This window comes from Anarrhichthys ocellatus, unplaced genomic scaffold (assembly GCF_004355925.1).
Source record: "Anarrhichthys ocellatus isolate YVR2014 unplaced genomic scaffold, GSC_Weel_1.0 scaffold40, whole genome shotgun sequence".
NCBI classification, from domain to species: Eukaryota; Metazoa; Chordata; class Actinopteri; order Perciformes; family Anarhichadidae; genus Anarrhichthys; species Anarrhichthys ocellatus.
In genome coordinates this window covers 196,922-215,642 of record NW_022280070.1, presented here as the reverse complement: position 1 = coordinate 215,642, position 18,721 = coordinate 196,922, and the positions used below count along the sequence as shown (strand labels likewise).

At 43.7% G+C, this 18,721-nt stretch overlaps 1 protein-coding gene across 5 annotated transcripts in view; it reads right to left on the bottom strand.

Moving 5' to 3' along the window:
- Nucleotides 1-505: 505 nt before the first annotated feature.
- Nucleotides 506-18,721, bottom strand: part of LOC116394553 (myocardin-related transcription factor A-like) — a 32,584-nt gene continuing 14,368 nt past the window's right edge. For 4 of the 5 annotated variants that reach the window (XM_031867729.1, XM_031867728.1, XM_031867730.1 and 1 more), the window contains 16 exons: nucleotides 15,034-15,089; nucleotides 14,486-14,561; nucleotides 14,211-14,372; nucleotides 11,865-12,031; nucleotides 11,480-11,596; nucleotides 10,889-10,957; nucleotides 10,303-10,800; nucleotides 9,671-9,926; nucleotides 9,376-9,530; nucleotides 7,462-8,508; nucleotides 7,007-7,198; nucleotides 6,695-6,793; nucleotides 5,390-5,539; nucleotides 5,167-5,250; nucleotides 4,827-4,875; nucleotides 506-4,541 (listed from right to left, as the gene is read on the bottom strand). In XM_031867729.1, the coding sequence (XP_031723589.1) occupies nucleotides 3,982-4,541; nucleotides 4,827-4,875; nucleotides 5,167-5,250; nucleotides 5,390-5,539; nucleotides 6,695-6,793; nucleotides 7,007-7,198; nucleotides 7,462-8,508; nucleotides 9,376-9,530; nucleotides 9,671-9,926; nucleotides 10,303-10,800; nucleotides 10,889-10,957; nucleotides 11,480-11,596; nucleotides 11,865-12,031; nucleotides 14,211-14,372; nucleotides 14,486-14,561; nucleotides 15,034-15,089 (3,737 nt within the window). In that variant the 3' untranslated portion in view covers nucleotides 506-3,981. The remainder of the gene's footprint in view (nucleotides 4,542-4,826; nucleotides 4,876-5,166; nucleotides 5,251-5,389; nucleotides 5,540-6,694; nucleotides 6,794-7,006; nucleotides 7,199-7,461; nucleotides 8,509-9,375; nucleotides 9,531-9,670; nucleotides 9,927-10,302; nucleotides 10,801-10,888; nucleotides 10,958-11,479; nucleotides 11,597-11,864; nucleotides 12,032-14,210; nucleotides 14,373-14,485; nucleotides 14,562-15,033; nucleotides 15,090-18,721) is intronic. The other variant, XM_031867731.1, reaches the window with a different exon arrangement.

Genomic DNA, 18,721 nt, shown 5'->3' with positions numbered 1-18,721 from the left:
CAGAAGCTCCACACTCGGTCTCAGAGCTTTTTGGCTTGAGACTGTCGGGGCTTTCACATCAGTAGTTTGGTTGGCTTAGTCATCACCAACCACGGAAAATGTAGATTTCAGGTGGACTTGAAAATCAGGTGGAGAGTGTCAGCCCTTTCAACAAATCCCCCAAAACATATGATACGTTCAAGCACGCGAGCAGATATAGAAATTATGATTGTGATCGTTTGGGGCAAAGGAGGTAGTTAGGAGCAGAATGTTTGTAGGTCGGGTTTCTTCTTTTAACCAATGACTGCGGCCTCTTTCTAACTGTAACCAATTAACCAGTTATTAATGTAATGTTTAAATTTGAGATTCGAGACTGGAGTTGGTGTTGAGAGACGACGTGTACGACTTAAGTAGTCAGTTTACAAGCTCATTTCAAACCAATAAAAAGCTACATCATTGTCAGACGATAGCTGATCGGTTCAGCTGACCCCTGCAGGAGGTGCATAAATACATATGTATTTGTGCACTACTGTGTTGAATAAATCCATGTTTCCTCTTTGTGTGTTGGTGCATGCACGTGTTTCTGTGTGTGTGTTTGCAAACACTAACAAACTTCCACATCACAAGCAGACCCCCCACTGCTGTGCTAAGATGCATCAAAGCATCTGCAGAGTTACTTCAGGCTGCCCAACGGCAAAACTTCCTCTAAGCCCAGTCCGACATTATAGGGTCGGATTTAGAGGTGTGTGTGTGTGTGTGTGTGTGTTTGCGTGTGTTGATGAATTTGTGTGTGCGTGGATTTCTGTGTAGCCCTCCACTTCTGGCTCATGACAAGCTATGCATGCAAAAGAAAGTGGGTTGACAGGACACAGCAGATCAGAAGTTTGCAATTTGTTTGGCTTGGAATAAAAAAGAAAGACTCTTATAAACATCTGCAGAAGAGGAGTCAGCGGTTTGTTTTCAGCTTTTTTTACGATTCACTCCACTCCAGTTCTAGCTTCTGCCGGAGAAGCTTGAAGAAGAAAGAAAGGAAGTTGGGGAAAAGACGGCGCAATGGAGGTGAAGAACAACCAGCAAGACCAACATCTACAAGTCTGCTTTCCAACAAAATCACGATATTTTGGGGCTTTCAACACACTATCTTATTATAGCACGTGGTTGTGCATGATTGAGCAAAACTGCTGATTTGGGAGCTATTTATTCACACACACACACACACACACACAAACACACACTCTCTTTTGTCCGTGGGAGGCCTGGGATGCCCACTGTGGAAAAGATGTTAGTCTGGTATCCTCTGCTCCCCTCCATTAGTAGCTCGAGTTTTGCTGTCAGCCAATCATCCACCTCCCTCACATGTCCACCCATATCCTGTTCTGGAAAGGATGTGTGTGTGTGTATGTGTGCGTGTGTCACTATTCAAATGTGGAAACACTAACTTGCACAAACTTCAGCCAGATAAAGGATCAATAAGTCAGACAGACTCGACTAACATGCTGAACAGAGCAACCCTCTGTCCCGGCACCTTCTCTACAACTAGGAGATGGAGAGAGGGGATGGCAGGTTAACAAGGGGGATGGCAGGTTAACCCCCCCACCCCCCAAATTATCCTGTACTGTTTATAATTATGAAATAATCTTACCACAACAGGCTTAATTATCTTTTATTAACAAATCCCCTTTTGTTTTAGAAAAAAAAAAAAAATACAATTAAAAGTACACAAAAAGCTCAAACGATCATTGACATGGAGTGGCTCGACCCTGACAGGAAGAATACAGCAGAAAACAGACATTCTTCTTATTTGAAAGTCTACATAAGTCGGTCAGAGTTGTATTTGCTACATCATGCAAGGCACTGAAAATTCCTTCAAAGGAACAAAAACCCACATAAGAAGTGAGTGAATCACGCACGTAATTATAACTATAGAAAATAACCGAGTTTGCAGTATTTAGCCGAGGTCTGGCATACGATGCCCGACTATATACAGGATACTCCCTTCAAACGTTATTTATATTAACAAAATCAAGACAATACATCGTTTTTTGTTGCATTTGTACTACATAACCGATAAAGAGTTTTGTTGCACAATAGTAACTTATTTTATTAGGCTTAGGTTTAGGCTAAGCCTTCAATAGGCTGAAGTTCACAGTTTCAAAAACACATTACGAAAGGATCTCTTAATGGTTTGTAGTTTGTATGTGGTAACAAAAACGACGTGAATCAAAAATAAACTTGTGTTTGTTTTTGCAGTACGTCTCCGAGGTTTTCTCAAGAGAGGTTTTGGATTCACAATACAGACATTTTGTCAGAATTAGTCACAGTAAACACAAAGCTGTTTTACCAGTGTTCCACAGAGAAAAAAAAAATAAAATAGAAAGACAAATAACTGCATCTCATAACAATGTAAGTGTCTAAACTTGTATATTACAGCATTGTAATATCTCAAAGAGATCCGCATTGGCAAAAGTACTGATACAGTACAGGATAGCCACATATCACCACGGAGAGCAACAACTAAATAACTATAAAAATCCGTATGAAGAAGGCATTTGTGAAGAATCTATTAAACCGCAGGAGTTATCTGTTCCTATAATAACGTGTGTACACATGCAGAAAACAAAAACGAGTGCAAATGGAAAGGGAGTGAAACTGCACTACGGTTACTGTACATGCTTCGAGGAGACACGAAGCCTTGCGGGCACAAAGTGTAGAGCTCTGATCGAGCTGTGTAGTTCATCTAAGATGAAGTGACATTACTCCCATATTTACATTCAGAAGACTTCAAACCAGAGACATTCATTCATCTATACAGTTGCATTATTTCAGGTAACAAAATAAGTGCAATTCTTTTAAAAAACATTTTGAATGTGGACAAATATTAAACATCAATCTAATATTTAACATTGAACAATATTTTGTTATCAATATCTGCAGGAATCTGAAATGTCAATTTGTTTGAAATGTATGCGGTTTAAAATGTTTATTCTGAATAGAATGCAGGTAACGTCACTCCTGCTCTGAACGCAGCTAAACCAAAAATAATTGGTTGAAAAAAGTATTTTTTCCTACCTTGACAGATTATAAACTACAAACAATTGTCATCAGTCTCATTTTAGCACTTCCTGGTTGTGGTCGCCCGTGCTGCAGCTTGATTGGCTGTCTTGAGGAAAGCATTATTTGAATCTTGACACTGGTACATTTTGAACACTATCCCTTTTGTCCACAGGGGCCACCAAAATCAACACAAAATATGAGTTCCTTGTGTTATGTATGTAATGTCCTTTTCATTAATAGCAAATAGGATGAAACGATAGTAACGCATTTAATGCAGTAGCCTGCACAAGAACCAACATTATGTCTAAAACGTGGAGACTGTAACTGTCACAATGCTGCAGAAACTGATACGAAAAACATGAGATTCAGAATCACAACATCTTCTGAATTTATAGCATCAGAGTGCAGCTCGTCTGGATGATGTTGCTAGACAATCATTGTCTTTCACCTAAACTTATTGGTTATTGATTGGCTGTAGTGGTAAACTATTGATTATCATTACTACACAAGGCCACTAAGGATTTGCACTCCTAATTAGACCAAGGTCAAACTGATGCATTCCCTGTAACACGGTGACAAGAACAGATGAGATTCGTTTATATGTCAGCAGCGGGTTCACGGCTCAGTTAAAAGTGTCTCATCAATATTCGGATCAAAATCCACAGCAGTCCCTCTTTGTGTTGACAAAACTGTTGCTAAAGCAGCAAGAACAGATATAGGACCTGCCTAGTAAGTGTCTGCTCACAAATCAATACACCAGCGTGTAAATTAAATAAATAAAGGTCAAAGCGCTTAAAGATTCAATACACCAGTGTGTGAGAAGACTCAGAAAGAGTGCTCTAATCAGATACTGACGCCTCAGCAGTAAATTACATGTTTTTGGTGCATGTGTGTGACTGTGTGAGTGAGTGCAACTGAGCCCCGTATTTGTTTCTCGACTGCTGTAGGCTATAGGCAGGAGTCCCAGTGTATCGGCAGGTTGGAGCTGTCCAGGAAGTCCGTGGAAAAGACACTAGTGGGTGTTTGGGGGCCAAGTGGGGCCAGCGTGGTGGTTTCCTCTCCCCTCTCTCCTCCCATGGTGAGGTCCAACCAATCCATACTGTCCAACCCATGCTCCTCCTCCATATCCAGGTCGAAGGTATCCATGGGAGACAAGGGATGGTCCAGGATGCTGGGGGTGCACAGCATTTCACTGTGGAGGTCATCAATCAAAGTCAACAGGCCTCCAGGCTCCACCCCCAGCAGAGGCTTACCGGTGGTGCTCTCGAGAAAGTCCTCCAGGCGGCCACTCTCAGCGCTGCCGAGGTGCCGTTCCTCGTCCACGGTGTCGGCCAGAGTCTGGAGATCAGACTGCATCGAGGAGGCCGACTGTTGGGTGTCACAAAACGGAGGTATGGTGGGGGATAGCATCAGCTGGAATGGGGAGGGGTGAGGAGAAGAGGAAGAGGAGTGTGGATTCAGACGGTCCAGAGAAGGGTCTGGCGCCGGGTGGAAAGCTGTCGACATTTCTGAAGAGAAAGACACAGAATTAAACCAGAATCACCACCGTCCGGTCAAGTTGCAGTTCACACCCTTGTCTGTCCAAAATATCATTATCCTCCATCCATCATTAGAGATTTGCGTGAAATCGTCATAATTAGAAGGTGAATTCGACAGTTATGGACACATGTTTTCAGAGGTCACAGAGGCGTTCCGGCGATATCACCTTTACGAGAATAGACCGGACGGATAACAGCACAAAGGCATAGAAACTAAATATTAACGACAGATCGGAGAATATTATTGCATCTTACCTCCTGTCTGCAAAATGATGTCAATAAAATCCTCTTCATGCTCTGTATCCTGAGGACACACACACACACACACACAGAGGAAACAACACATTAACCTTCAAAACTGTGTGTAAAGTTCACATAGCACATTACTATGTGACTCGTGCACTTGAAGTGAAATGTGAAATGATGCGAAACGACGTATGAAACCGAAATGCAGAGCGACACAGCTTATGTAGCGTAATGTAGGTTAGCAAAACCTAAGAAACACCCCCGAGGTGTTCGAATCACACATTTGAGATTGTGAACATTTCATTCATTCTTGCACAATAGGCACCATCAGACATGGAGTGTGTCATACTTTGTCATCAGGCGATGAGGCAGCTGTCTCGTTGGAAGCTGGAGACAGAGGACTAAACAAGGCATCCAGACTGGGACACCGCTCCTGGAGGAGAGGGGAATGAAGGGGAAGCCAGATATGGGGCAGGGGGGGGGGGGGGTTAGATTCTTTCACATCCAAAGTGATCAGGAAAGTTTTACAATGTTGACTGGATGACACGAGTCCCCATCTGGAGATTACTCACAGTTTGAGAGGATGGTGAAGAGGTGTTTTTCTCTGAGGGGGCGGTTTCCTGGTCCTTGAAGGAAGGCTGCGGACCGGGAGGTGCTGACAAACACAGAACAACGTCCTGCTGAGGCTGCTCTACAGAGACCTCAAGTGCCCCGTTCTGTGGCTTCAAGTCATCACAAAGAGGGGAAAGATGAGTTCTCCTTACAGGGAAAACAGTATGCAGAGGCAGCGGTACTAGTTATTTCACTAACTAGTACCGCTGCCAATTGAAATCATCAGTAATCTCTATTAAGAGTGTGATAAGAGGGCTACAAGACTGCTGATACCTGCTGAAAACACAGTCTTCCACCAAATCTTGACATTTTCCAGCACACCTGCACTCGCCGAGAGATACCGTACATCTCAATTAGCCAAGCTGCGATGGAGTTTTTGTCCGTCCTCCATTAAGAACATACATCATAGTAATGGACGATGTCGTTGGAGTAATTAGCCGAGCAATAATAATAATCAGCATCGGGCTAGTGTCAAGACACTCTTATCAGAGACTTCCGTCACTGTCTGGAACGGCATACGTCATTAATTTCCACTGCTACTGGAATCAGTGGAGCAGTTTTCTCTCACTCTCACTCTTTAGGAAGTATTAACATTAGCAGACTGTTCTGCCATTGCTTCAGTGACGGGGGGGCTCCGAGTTAGAGAATGAAGTGTGCATGTAGTATGATGAGGGTCCATGAAATGTGTAAAAAAAAGAGACAATGTAAGGGCTCACATCTGCTGTTGAGTGACTATTTGTGTTGGCAGAACTTTTTAAAAGGCCAGTTCACCTAAATAGAAGAAAAGGCAACACACACACATTGTTCTCACCTGCCCCTCGTCAGAGCAAGCCAAATACATAGTTTCCGTTTTGAGGTATTGATCAATGAGATTTATGCTACCACCCAAATACACGACGATAACCGTGATATTTAAAAAAAACATGTTAATACCCGACACATATGATGATATTGTGTAAACAATCCAGCGGCTCTTAAACCACATTTTAATACAATTTACAGAATCTCTCCACCTCCCTACACTATAACACTTTGAGTATAATTCATTTGCATACAAAAGAGACAATTACAATGTTCTATCGGTATCGCAATATTGTTATAATTAATTATTTTTTCCACGATAATAGTGTAGTGAAAATCTGAAAATCCAAGCCATAATATACGTACATCTTGCATCTTTCAAAGGTTTTCCTGTTGTACGATGCTACTTCAGTTACTTTCATGCCAGATAATTCAGATCATCAGTGTCTTTCTTTAAACCTCACCTTTGTCTCTTGTTGTTTGAAAAATGCTTTGTGCATACTCTGTTTGGTTTGATTAACAGGGTTGTGGTCAGGGAGCCTGGCTGGAGTAGACTGTAGTCGCTATTGGAAAAAGAAACAGTGTAGTTAGTATTAGTATAAGATATTATTATAATAAAAAGAGTACATCAGCATTCAAACATCACCAGATGTACCATTATTGTGTTTTTATCATTCCATAAACATTATTCTTGGATATTGTGTCGCTCTTCTTTGTTAATTGATTAACCTGTGATTATACTCCTCTAACATCATGCACACAGATGAGTCATGTACCTGCAGTGCGATCTGATTGGTTGCTTTGCTCCCAGGTGCATCGGTCCCTTGGTTCTCAGTGATGTGACTGGTCAGCGCCACCAGGAATTGGTTGCCGTTGCTGTCTGTGACCAGAGTCGTGGTGGAGTTGCTCTTGAGGAGGTCCAGTGGGAAAGAAGGGACTGAGTGCTGGTTGAAGGACGCTTGAGACACCTGCACAAAAACCCAGGAGAACTTTTAGAGAGAGCATCAGCGTTTGTGTACAGTTTTGCTTTACATTTCTTATCGGCGTGCCAACAATTCGACTCATCTTGATCTTGTGATTCAACAAATTCAATGCTGTCCAGCTGCGCTTGTTAAATTCTATAATATTCTAAAAATCTGACCAGATCAAGAGACCATCAGGAGCATGCTAAATGGCAGAACTTTCTCAGAGTCAATGTGGCGTAAATGATATTATGAAACCCACTCCTGACCTGTGGCGGCTGCTGTTGCGCCTGTTGTTTCTGTTGTATCAGCACCTGTTGTTGCTTCAGCTGGATCTTTGTCTGTATCTGGATTTGTTGCAGTTGTTTAGTCTGCTGCTGCTGTAAAAATGAATTCTGCTGCTTCAGCAGAATCTGTTGCTTTAGCTGCATCTGCTGGTGATGTTGCTTTGACTGCTGCTGGTGCTGCTGCTGCTGTGACTGCAACAGTTGCTGCTGCAGCTGTAGTTGTTTGAGATGCTGTTTGTGAGACTTCTTCTTTCTCTGCTGAGAAAGTTTTTGCAGGCTTTCCGGCATCTGACTGCGGTTCTGAATGACCGTCTGCTCGTTCTGAAAGCTGCGTTGTTGCTGCAGCAAAAGTTTCTGTATGGCCTGTTGCTGGGCCAGCTGCAGAGCGGTTTGCTGCAGAGATACGTGTTGTTGTTGTTTTGTCTGTGTGCTCATCTGCTCCGGCTTGATTTGGAGCTGAACCTGCTCGTGTCCCTCCCGAGTCCGAGCCAAAGACCACGGTATTCCATGAATTTTTCGTAATTGCATCGTTGTCCCGCACGCAACGTCCTCTGCCTCGATTGCTTCCTGTTTGACAGTAACCTTGATAACATCCATCTCACAAACGGATGGTGGTGGAGGAGGGGAGAATGGTGGATGGCCAAAAGAGAGAGGGACACTGGGTCCATCAGGAGGTTCTTGTTTAACTCTTACGAGAACCAGCGGCTCCGGTCCTCCTCGGTTCCCGTGCTCCAGCTGCATCCTCAGCACCTCCACCAGCCTCTGGTTCTGCCTCAGCATCCTGGTCAACTCCTCGATCTGCTTGTCTTTCTCCTGCAGCATCCTGTCCTTGTCCACACTCACCACTGGAGCAGTGGCTGTCGTGGCGAGGGCCGTCGATGGGACCAGGCAGTGTTTCTGCAGAGAGGCCTGCTTCAAAGAGAACCGAGATGGCGCTAGCCCGGAACACTTCAGCTCCTCTTTAATGCTGGTTGCAAGCTGAGCAGCTGAACATGGCGGAAGGCTCACCTGGGTGATATGTGAACTCATCTAGACAGAAAGAGAGAAAAATGAAAACAGGTAAACATACAGTGGGATGAAAACCAAGAGTGTACAGCCTAAGCTTGCCTGAGCTTAATGCTAATGTTTTTATGGTATAAAGTTTACCATATTCACCATCTTAGTTTAGCATGTTAGCCTTTTATTAGATTAGCCAATTAGCACTAAACAAAGCTGCGGCTGACGGGAATGTCATTCGTCTTGCAGGTTTTTAGTAAACTAAAGATTTTTACAAATCTTGATTGTGCTATTTTGAGACACCATTAAGTTATAATTATTCATATTTAAATACACCCTCGTACTTAATATAGGCATTCTTAAAATAAATTTGACCAAATGTTAGGTCACTATTTCAGATAGGATTATTAAAAAAGTATATTAAACAAGTATCTGCAGTACAATAAATGTATATTAATAGTTGTCTAACGGATATTAGGTAAAACAATTTAAGTATACTCAAAGTAAATGAAAGTCCATCATTACCTCAAATATACTTAAAGATACATTTCATTACAAATTAACGGTGTCTTGTAATTTAGTAGTTATATATCGTAAAAGGTGCAAAAGTCGAAATTCAGAGCTTTATTATAAAAGTGAACAACCATTTCCTATGCAAAGACACTGTATAGAGGACTAATGTCTACCTGAGCAGAGAATGAAGTCTCCCTTTGTGTGTTGTTATTTGAGCTTTGTTTACTTAGCCGGGACGGCCACACATGCTTTTAGGGCACACGAGTCTCGAGGCTGGCATATCGCCACCGCTCTGCCATGAGTTCATACGGCTGTTATAGCTGATAACGCCGTCACGACCCTCACTGAGGTTATGTCAATGTGTTACAACAACAAAAACATTCTGACCATTTCCGCCAAGGGGTCGCTGTTAAAGCTGCTATCTTCTGGGCTCATGGCGCCCGGCGAGCAGTCGGAGTGTGTGAGTGAGGCGGTCGGGGGGGACGCGGTGCCTCCACAGGTCATGAGCTGCTGAGGAGTGGCTGCAGAGCTACCTGCATCAGCTATACAGAGAGTAAGATACAAAGATAATCAATTATCGACACGGTTTTCTTACGTCTTCCTGATCTTTTAACACTTGAATACAGAATTTTATGAAGAGAGGTGATTGAAGAAGTACATATACATTTTTTGTTTGACTAACCAGTCAAAGAGGATGTCTGATGGCACTGAAACTGTTGCTGTCGTTGTGATGTGTTGTTGGGGGTTGCCGCAGCAGTTTTGGAGGATTTTCCTGCTCCCTCGGCCCCTGGCCCTGTGGTACCCCCTGCTGTTGGAGAGGAGGTAGTGTCACTGCCTCCATTCAGCTCCTGGTAGGTCCTCAGCCTCTCGATGAGGTCGTTTTTGGTTCCGGAGACTGGCAAGCTGCGCAGCTTCAACTCGGACTTCAGTTCCGTGACCTGACAGAAGACGGATTAACAGAGAAATTAAGACTGACGGACGAGAGCGAAGAAAAGCAAAGAGATGGGGATAAAGAGCCGAGGAAAATTGAAATGGATTTAACGGAAAAGAAGAAAGAAAAACAAAAAGACAGACTAATCCATCACTGCCCCATTCTTTGGCAGCTCTGAGTTGGCTGGCCACCTATCTGGGACAACATTTTGTCAACAGAGAATCTTTGACATATGTCAACACCCGTTGCTCCATTGACTCGTAGCTTATAGACAGCAGAGAGAGCTGTTGCTCTCACTATACCGAGAGAATGACACATAAGATATGGATCATAAACTAACCAAGCTGTTTTCTCTTGGATCGGTATGTTGCTGTGCAGCTAACCTTCATTTCATCCAGGTTCGGAGGTAAAGAGACAGGCCTTGTCCCACGCAGAGCAGCAGAACTCTGACGGATGTGTCCGCCCTGGTGAGAGGGAGCTTTTGAAGGGGCAGCGACAGGTCGAGGAGGGGAGGAAGTAGTCGTGGAAATGGAGGAGGAAGAGGAAGATGGCTGCTGATCTGTGTGAGGTCTGTTGGAGAGAAAGTCAGAGAAGGTCTTTACACAAGATACCAGCCCCCCCCAGGTGTTACTGCACACTACAAGCTTGAGCATCCACACACACACACACACACACACACACACACAAAAAACATACTTGGGTGGTGCAGGCAGGATGGCGTGGTAGTTATAGTGCTGCTGCTGCTGACTGAGGATCTGGAGCTGCAAGAAGAGCTGCTGCTGCTGGAGGATTTTGGCATAAGATGAGTCCAGATGGGGAGGAGGCTCTTTATCTCCCTTCTGGTCAGGAGGGATGTACTGATGGTACTTTAACTTTTTAATCTAGAAGGCAACACATTAACAGTACAGCAAATAACCCATTTATTGCTGCTCCTATGACTCATTTGTTTCCTCTTGGGCTTAAATCTACCTTTGGCTTGTTGTCCTTAGGTTTCTTGTGTCTTTGTGCAGAGCGGTCAAAGTTTGGTTTAGGCTGGGACTGAAAAAAAGAGAAGGGATGCAAGTGTCGACTGTAAACTTTTATACAACAACATCAATCAATGTAATGTCTGGTAGGCACTTTCCTCGAAGCTCTGTTTTGGTCTCTACTAAACTCCCGAGGGAAATATCTGACTCTTTAGCTGCGAAATGCTACAATATGTCCACCAGCTGGTCACTAACTTTGTCTGTCTTGCGTTTGGTGTTGCGTAGGTAGCATAAAGTGAGATTTAAGAGGTTTTATTGTTGTTTGCTGCTGCCGGAAACAGGTTGACCGTAAAACCCAAACAATGAGCTGAAAGACGCTACAACGGTCCGTAGAGCTGATGGGAACTACAGAGACGGGCGATCATCCTTAATGCACTGTACATCACTACAAGTGGCCGCTGTCTTATTACACAAAGTCATTTGATCCATTGTTAATGTAAAAATATTGATTAGAGCAGCTTAATATCAGAGCATCAAGCATAGTTTACATGGCTTCTATATTAATATTGATTGCTTGTGGACAGATGTCACTTACCTTGATCTGTGAAGTCGCTGCTGTCCTCTGGGCGGATGATGCTGCCGTCCCATTGGTCAACTTGAATGCGGGGGAGGATCCAGAGATTGGTGGGAAAGCAAGAGCAGTAGGAGAGACCTAATTGATAAGATAAAAATGTACTTAAAATGAGCAAAAGTAATCCCCGATGGCTGCACCATGGCCTCACCGAGAGCTAGACCAATACATCAGCCAGGCCTAAATATCGCCCGATATATAGACTATTTGAGAAATATCAAAATTCCCATGACATGACATAGGGAAGCTTCATGCTACACAAGAGTTTGCTATTATACTGGATATTACAATCTTGCATCCATGACACACAACATGTACGTAAGTCACACAGAGTCGGGAGTGATCCTACCTGTGTGGGAGATGGGACGCTGCTGCCAGCCAGCGTCTCTGGTGGAGAGGGCAGAGGCAGCAGACCCAGAGGAGACTCCAGGCTCACCGGCTCTTCTGGAGACAGACTGTAATTGCTGTCGTCGTCACATGACGAGTTTTCACCTGAAGCCTTTGGAAACCGTGTCTCTGAGAGGCAGAGAAGGGAGGAAAGGGTAGCTATCAAGGCAGATGAAGTCATAAATGCTACTAGTTTTTACAGGTGTTGAGCCAGTGGTTTCATCCTTACAATCCAAACTGCACTGTGCCACTGAACTAACACCCTGTTAGCATCATTTAAGTCATAATTATCACCAGCATGTCCTCTACAAGTATCAGCAAACACATCACGGCATGTGCAAGCCAAGGCCTGTAAAATTCGACAAAGAAACACACACAAGTTTCTTCTCAGATGTCTGCTCCAGAACTGTCAACTAGTGCATTTATGTGATGGCTGCTGCAGAGAAACCTAAATGCTTGTCCTCTCTGTCTGCACATCGTGCCCATAAAAGACAGTTTTAGGTGATATCTTCACTGAACAAAAAAAAGTGCTTCTTCTGTCCTTTATCCCAGTAATAGTTTCCATTCATCCAAGTTCACTTCCAGTGCCGCCAAGTAAGCACGGCCACCTCAGTCCTACTGGTTTTCATGTGACAGATGGCGTCTGTCTTGAGTGAATGACGGTATGCTGAGAATTCTGGAGGATCAGTTACGCAATTCATGCTCTGAATGCATTAACGGTTTGTGTGAGGGCTCCTACTAATGATATTCTCTCTACAAAAATGAAAGTAGCCAAATTATATAAAACTGATTTATAAATCAATCATAAATTATTATTTTTTTAAACTAACTGTGCAAAAACGTGTCAACCAAAAGGACAAATGTCTCTGTATTAGCCAGAGTGAGCATCAGGTTGAAACGTCCTCCAGCACAGGAATGAATCCAAGTTGTGGTCCTGCTAATATTCCCCTCGGCGATATCACATAATCATTTCATTATTATGCCGACTATTGAGGCTTTACGGGGATTTAAGGAGGAAAATGTAGCTGCTAAGCTCTAAGACAGAGACTTTCCTTTTTGCTGGTGGATGTGTGTTATTTAATTACAGGAGCTGCTATGGAGTGTAGCAGATAGCGATGTAAAATACACCGCTGGTCATTAATCTAACATCAGCGGGCGATGATGAAAAGACAACATGGGGCTGATTCAACACCCTTTGATCCAATAATGTGATGAGTTCCTTACTGCCGCCTGCCTGTGTGTGTGTGTCGCACCTTGTATGTTTGCATCTTTGCATGTCAAACGAGTGTAACTCTTGTGTTCCCAGTTCTCCCACAATAATTGCCGGCAATGCAATTGTGTTTACTGTGCGGCTGTGACAGCGATGGATAATCCACCGACGCTGAACGTTATTAAATCTCAGAGTTCTTTCCTCCACACATCAATCAAGCAGCTGGACCCACCGACTCTGATCTCATCATCTAATGTCTGACAGCACTGGACCGGAGATGTACGATAACAGTTTAACAGCTTCTTTTATTGTTGCTGTTATAACGGAAAAGGGGTGAAATTGGGGTCATTACATCTGTCATATGCCCAAATTGCGACTGATTAAAATCCCATTCATTCATTTAGAGTCCTAACTCTTCAATTAGTGTGTCATTTTCCTAATAAAAGACAATGAGTTTTTATTAACAGGTAATGCGGCCATCTAAGACTGACAGCAGAGAGGGAAGGGTGTTCACTTCCTGTCTGTCAAGCAGAGATGCCAGGGCATACATCATTTACTCTATTCTAGTTTAACATCTGTGGCTGTTTGAAGCATGATTAGTCAGGTGGGGGAGTGTGTGTAACCTGGTTGTTGTCTACATATTAGATTGGAACGTGCATTTGTTTCAAGTGTGTATCGCCAGGTATCTGTGTGTGTGTGTGTGTGTGTGTGTGCGTGGCGAGGGAGAATCAGTATGTTCATGACAGCTGGAGGAGGGGGGCCAGGAGGGGCCACCTGTCAGGAGAATTAAACTGTGGGTGTGTTGTGATATATTACACTTTCACATTGATATTACACCTCCCTCCTCCACATATACGCGGGGCATATTGTGTTTAAAGGTGTTTTCAGTATTTCGTGGCCTCTAGGGAGCAGAAAAACAACAAAACAGGCTGAGCAATGTAAAGCCACAATTACATTAAAGGCTCATAAAGTTGTATTAAACCAACATGTCTGGAAATGTTGACTAGTTACACCCCCAGCCTGAAACCAGCCTCCACTACTACAGTACATCTTTACTAAATGACAAATATAATCCATCTGACACCTGGCCTGGCTTACCTATGATAGCCTGCTTAATGCTGGAGTGAACAGGCAGGATGTTTTTGTGGATCAGCTCCATGGGCCCCGGCCGGTGGGAGATCTTATCGTTCAAATCATCGGCAATGCGAGCTCTCTTCAGCTGCAGCTGCCTGGCCTGAAGCGACGGCTCCGCCAACGTCTCTGGAAGCGCGGCAGAAACAAAACGATGTACATTTTGGTTTTTGCCAGTGTGTTTTGGGAGCCTTCTGAGTTATTTGCCGTCAGACGGACAGGAGGCCGTGTGCGGCACTCACCCTCAAGGATGTGCATCCTGATCAGCTCGGATCGCTCCGGTCGAGCCCTGATCTTCCTCTTGAGATAGTCCTCAGTCTGGAGAAAGACGGAGGAAAACATTGAGACAATCACTCACATTTGGATTTATACCACCTGCTTATAATTTTCCCCATAACTCATTCTCTCACCAACATTTCATCTGTCCATGACTTCTCAAGGTCAAACCCAGATTTCCTCTTTTGCAATCATCACCAACTGTACATGATATACCATTTAGAGCAGTAGTCACCAACTGTTCTCAAGCAACCCATCATTGACACCAATATTTGTTTCTATTTATCTTACTAACTTTCAATGCACATCGCACTTTACAATATAAAAAGCATATTTGTCTGTGCAGCTGGTGTTTATCTCAGCGCATATTTGTCATTTCCAGCCCTTCTGTATTTACATTATTATTCAAGCGATGCTGTTATGATGTCAGATGGTACAAAGCCTAGAGATTGAATGTCTGCTTGAAACAGGCACGTTTTGAGTCCACCGATAGATTCGAGGATGAGATACTCACCCGAGCTCGTTCCAAGCTCCGTCTCTGTTCGTGGAAGGAAGCTGAACTTTTCAGGGCTTGAAGAATAAAGAGTGAGATCAGAGCAAAAGCGGGGAGAAAGAGAGAGAGAGAGAGGGGACATTATCATGGCAGTGTGTACATTCATGCCATTGAGGGGAATGGAGAGCCAAAGGGCTTTGAATGTCTCTTTGCTTCTACAGTTCAGCTCCAGTTCAGTTTGAACAGGTTAAACTGATGGTGAGGGATATTGCTCTTACATTGCCAAAGCTTTCCCTTTCTCTCATTTTGAGTGCCATGCCAGCGTAGTAAATGCTTGCTCTCGCTGTACAGACTCACACATTTACATTCTATGACAGAACAAAATGCACAATAGCCTGGGCAGTGGTTCCACTAGCAGGTAGAGGTGTAATGGGACGGACTCCGAGGGTTCCAGTCCAGCGAGTCTCTTTACAGCGGTGAAATTTATGGAATCTGTTCAGCATTCCCAAATGACTCAAGCAAGACTTGCTGCAGGCCTATGATTATGCAAAAACCCAGGGATTAGTGGTGCTAGACACCTAACAGCCTAAAGGGTTGTGATGACACCAAAATGCTGAGTTAAATGCAGCATATCAGTACAGGCTTTATGATGTCGCTTCTAAAACAAGAATGTAAACCTCAAATATATTAAATCATGTTATATTGCATGTAAGAATGAATATATATATATATATATTTTTTTTTTTTAAATTGAAAGACAAGAGACAATACATATACATAACAACAAGATGATGACAAGAACAGTGGGATAAAAGCCAGCAAACATCCTATAGTCAGTCATTTTAGTGCACCTATATGCTGAAATTCACGGTAAATGCATTTAAACGGCACAGATCGGGAGCGAGCGAAGGACTTTGAAAGTTAGCGGAAAGATTAACGTGAGACAACATCCGGTTTCTTCAGACGAACATCCGGTTTTCAGAATAAGATGCCAACAAAGTATGAATTATATTCACATTAAGTATAAAACATGCTACCTGCATCTCGTGAGCCAAATGTTATTGCCCTTTTGTTCATATAGCAGTACTTTTAAAATAAAAGTGCACAATACACTACTTTTGAATTCATGACAGGCCTAATCACTCTTAAGCAGCATAATGTACCAAATAGCACTTGTGAAGCTTGCTATACAATGGATGCAGCTAAAATGGTTAAAGGTGGTGTACTTTCACAAGCTTCTTGAAGGTGATGTATATCACCAAGTTATAACATGTACGTCCAACCTTTTTTGCTTATCGTGTTTTATGCATGCACATAAACAACTAAAGCAAGCTAACTTTCTCAGAGTGCAACACAAACACAATGAAGGACCAACACGCTGCTGTGTACGGTGAAATGTGTTTTGCCGATTTGGCTCTCCGTCGGCACGCTGGAATTGAAACCAACCAAAGACTGAGAGGTTAATGGGGGCATCCACATCCATATTGGGTGGGGAGTGTGTGATTTGTGGCCTTTTGTGTCACAGTTCCACAACTCTATAGACAAAAGTGTTGCCTTGTTTGTATCTCAAACATGCAGACAAGTCAACAAATACGTTTTTAAAGGCCAAACAATGTATGGTGTAATTGTGATTGGCCAAGTCAGTTAATTTCAACTCCAATGTGTTGCTGTCCTCATACTTTCTGACTGCACTGTACGCAGACACGCACGCACGCACGCGCACACACACACACACACACACACACACACACACACGCGCGCGCACACGCACACACTCACACACACACGAGGCGTGTGACTAAATTAGCGACCCTGGGCGAGACTGCTGGTACCTGCTCAAGCCTGAGTTCACGTCGCTGAGCATTGTCAAACTGCTGCTGGTACACACTCACTCTTGCACACCCCTGGGGACATCGACCCTCTTAGACCTCTCACCCATCCACCAGGGGGATTGAGCCTGCCTGTCAGTCCGCTACACGGGAAAAACGAGGGGTGGGATGGAGGGAACGACGGATGGATGAGCACAAAATTAGACCTTGGAGGGATGAAAGCGGTCGAAATGGATAGGAAGAAGACGGGAACATCAGAAAAGCCGAATGTAGGGAAGACGGGGGGATAAGGGATGAATGAAGAGAGGCAGCTGGAAGAAAAATGGAGCAACAGACAGAAGGGCAAAAGAAGAGGAGGAAATAGAGAGTGGTGGGGTGAGGTCAGAGAGAAAAGACCCCATCATGAGCATGAGTGGCTGCGTCGTGGCTTCTTGCCACCCTGCTAAAGCTAACCAGCGTTCCCGGTCTTTAAACTTTGAGCACATGGAGTAGCTTCATCTGGCGGTGGCTGTGTTTTGATGGTCAGTCCGCTGCCAACCAGGGCTTTGTTTTTCTCTTATGCGTTAACCGACTGGCTTGTTGCTCAAGTAGCTCCCCTCTGTATATTAATTAAACAGTGTGTGTCATATTTTATACTTCTTGAAATAGCTTTAATAGCTTAAATCTCACTGCTGTCTTCAACAAACATGTCAAGTGTGTAGCTGTCAGTACATATATCGACCACAGAGTCATCTCAGACAAGAGAACTTTTCTCTAGCTCCACCAGTAAGTGTAAATCCAGTATTCTGCTCTTTGTATTGCTCTTGCTAACAGATATTTGGAAAAGGGCTTCACCGGCGCATGAAGGTTTAGCTGAGAAACATTTTTTCACATCTGAGAAGTGTATAAATAACATGCGAGGCAGGGTTTCACACTGTGGACCTATTATAGCACCGAGTCAAATGAACACACCCTACCACACACCACGGCTAATCGAAGAAAGATGAGTTGTCAGCAGGCATTTGAAAGATTATTCATTGTGTTGACTTCATTACCAAAAACTATGAGTAAATATGGCCGTCAACGTCCTCTTGATTCAACAAAATCTCTCTTTATTTCCGTTGACAAAAAAAATGGAGACAAAATGTTACAGATTAGCTTCATGTCACCGGCTTCCATTGAAAATGACTCGCAGTCTGTTGTGCCAGTTGTAGTGTCAACGCAGCATAAGACTGCGTCCAAAATTGTATACAATGCACTACATACTGTGGAAGCTGTACAGATGTTGTGCTCCAGTGGTGATCGTCGCTGTTCTACAGTAAGTATTGTCTTTCTTCCAACTGACCTCTGTCTCCATGATAGGCTACGGGCGCAATGATGATATAAGGTCATTGGACACAACAAGAAGGTAGGCTAAATGTCAGTGGCTAATTGTTCTGCCATGTCCTCACGCAGACATGAACCACAATAGAACCCATAGCCGAACTTTAACCTTTTCTAAAACGTAGTCAGGCGGCATTCCAACCTGTGGTCAGTGACAACACAACAACATCGCCCTCCCGTCCCCACATAAGAATCTCCGCTGCGTTCACATTACAAATGCTAACAGCAGGGCTTGTTGGGACGTACTGTAATTCCCCCTGAACACTGAAGGAGACAAGACAAGCACCTAATCAAGCAACAAGCCATTGGTTAAGGAGCGTAGAGAGGCTAATTGGATGAGACCATGTGAACAAAACATTTTGATCTGCGTCCCGGTCGGTTTCTACAAAGAAACACAAGTGAAAACAGACAAGAGCCGTCTCCTCTGGTCACACTTGGCCTGATCACAGCTAGTCTCTCTCTCTCTCTCTCTCTCTCTCTCTCTCTCTCTCTCTCTGTCTCTCTCTCTGTCTCTCTCT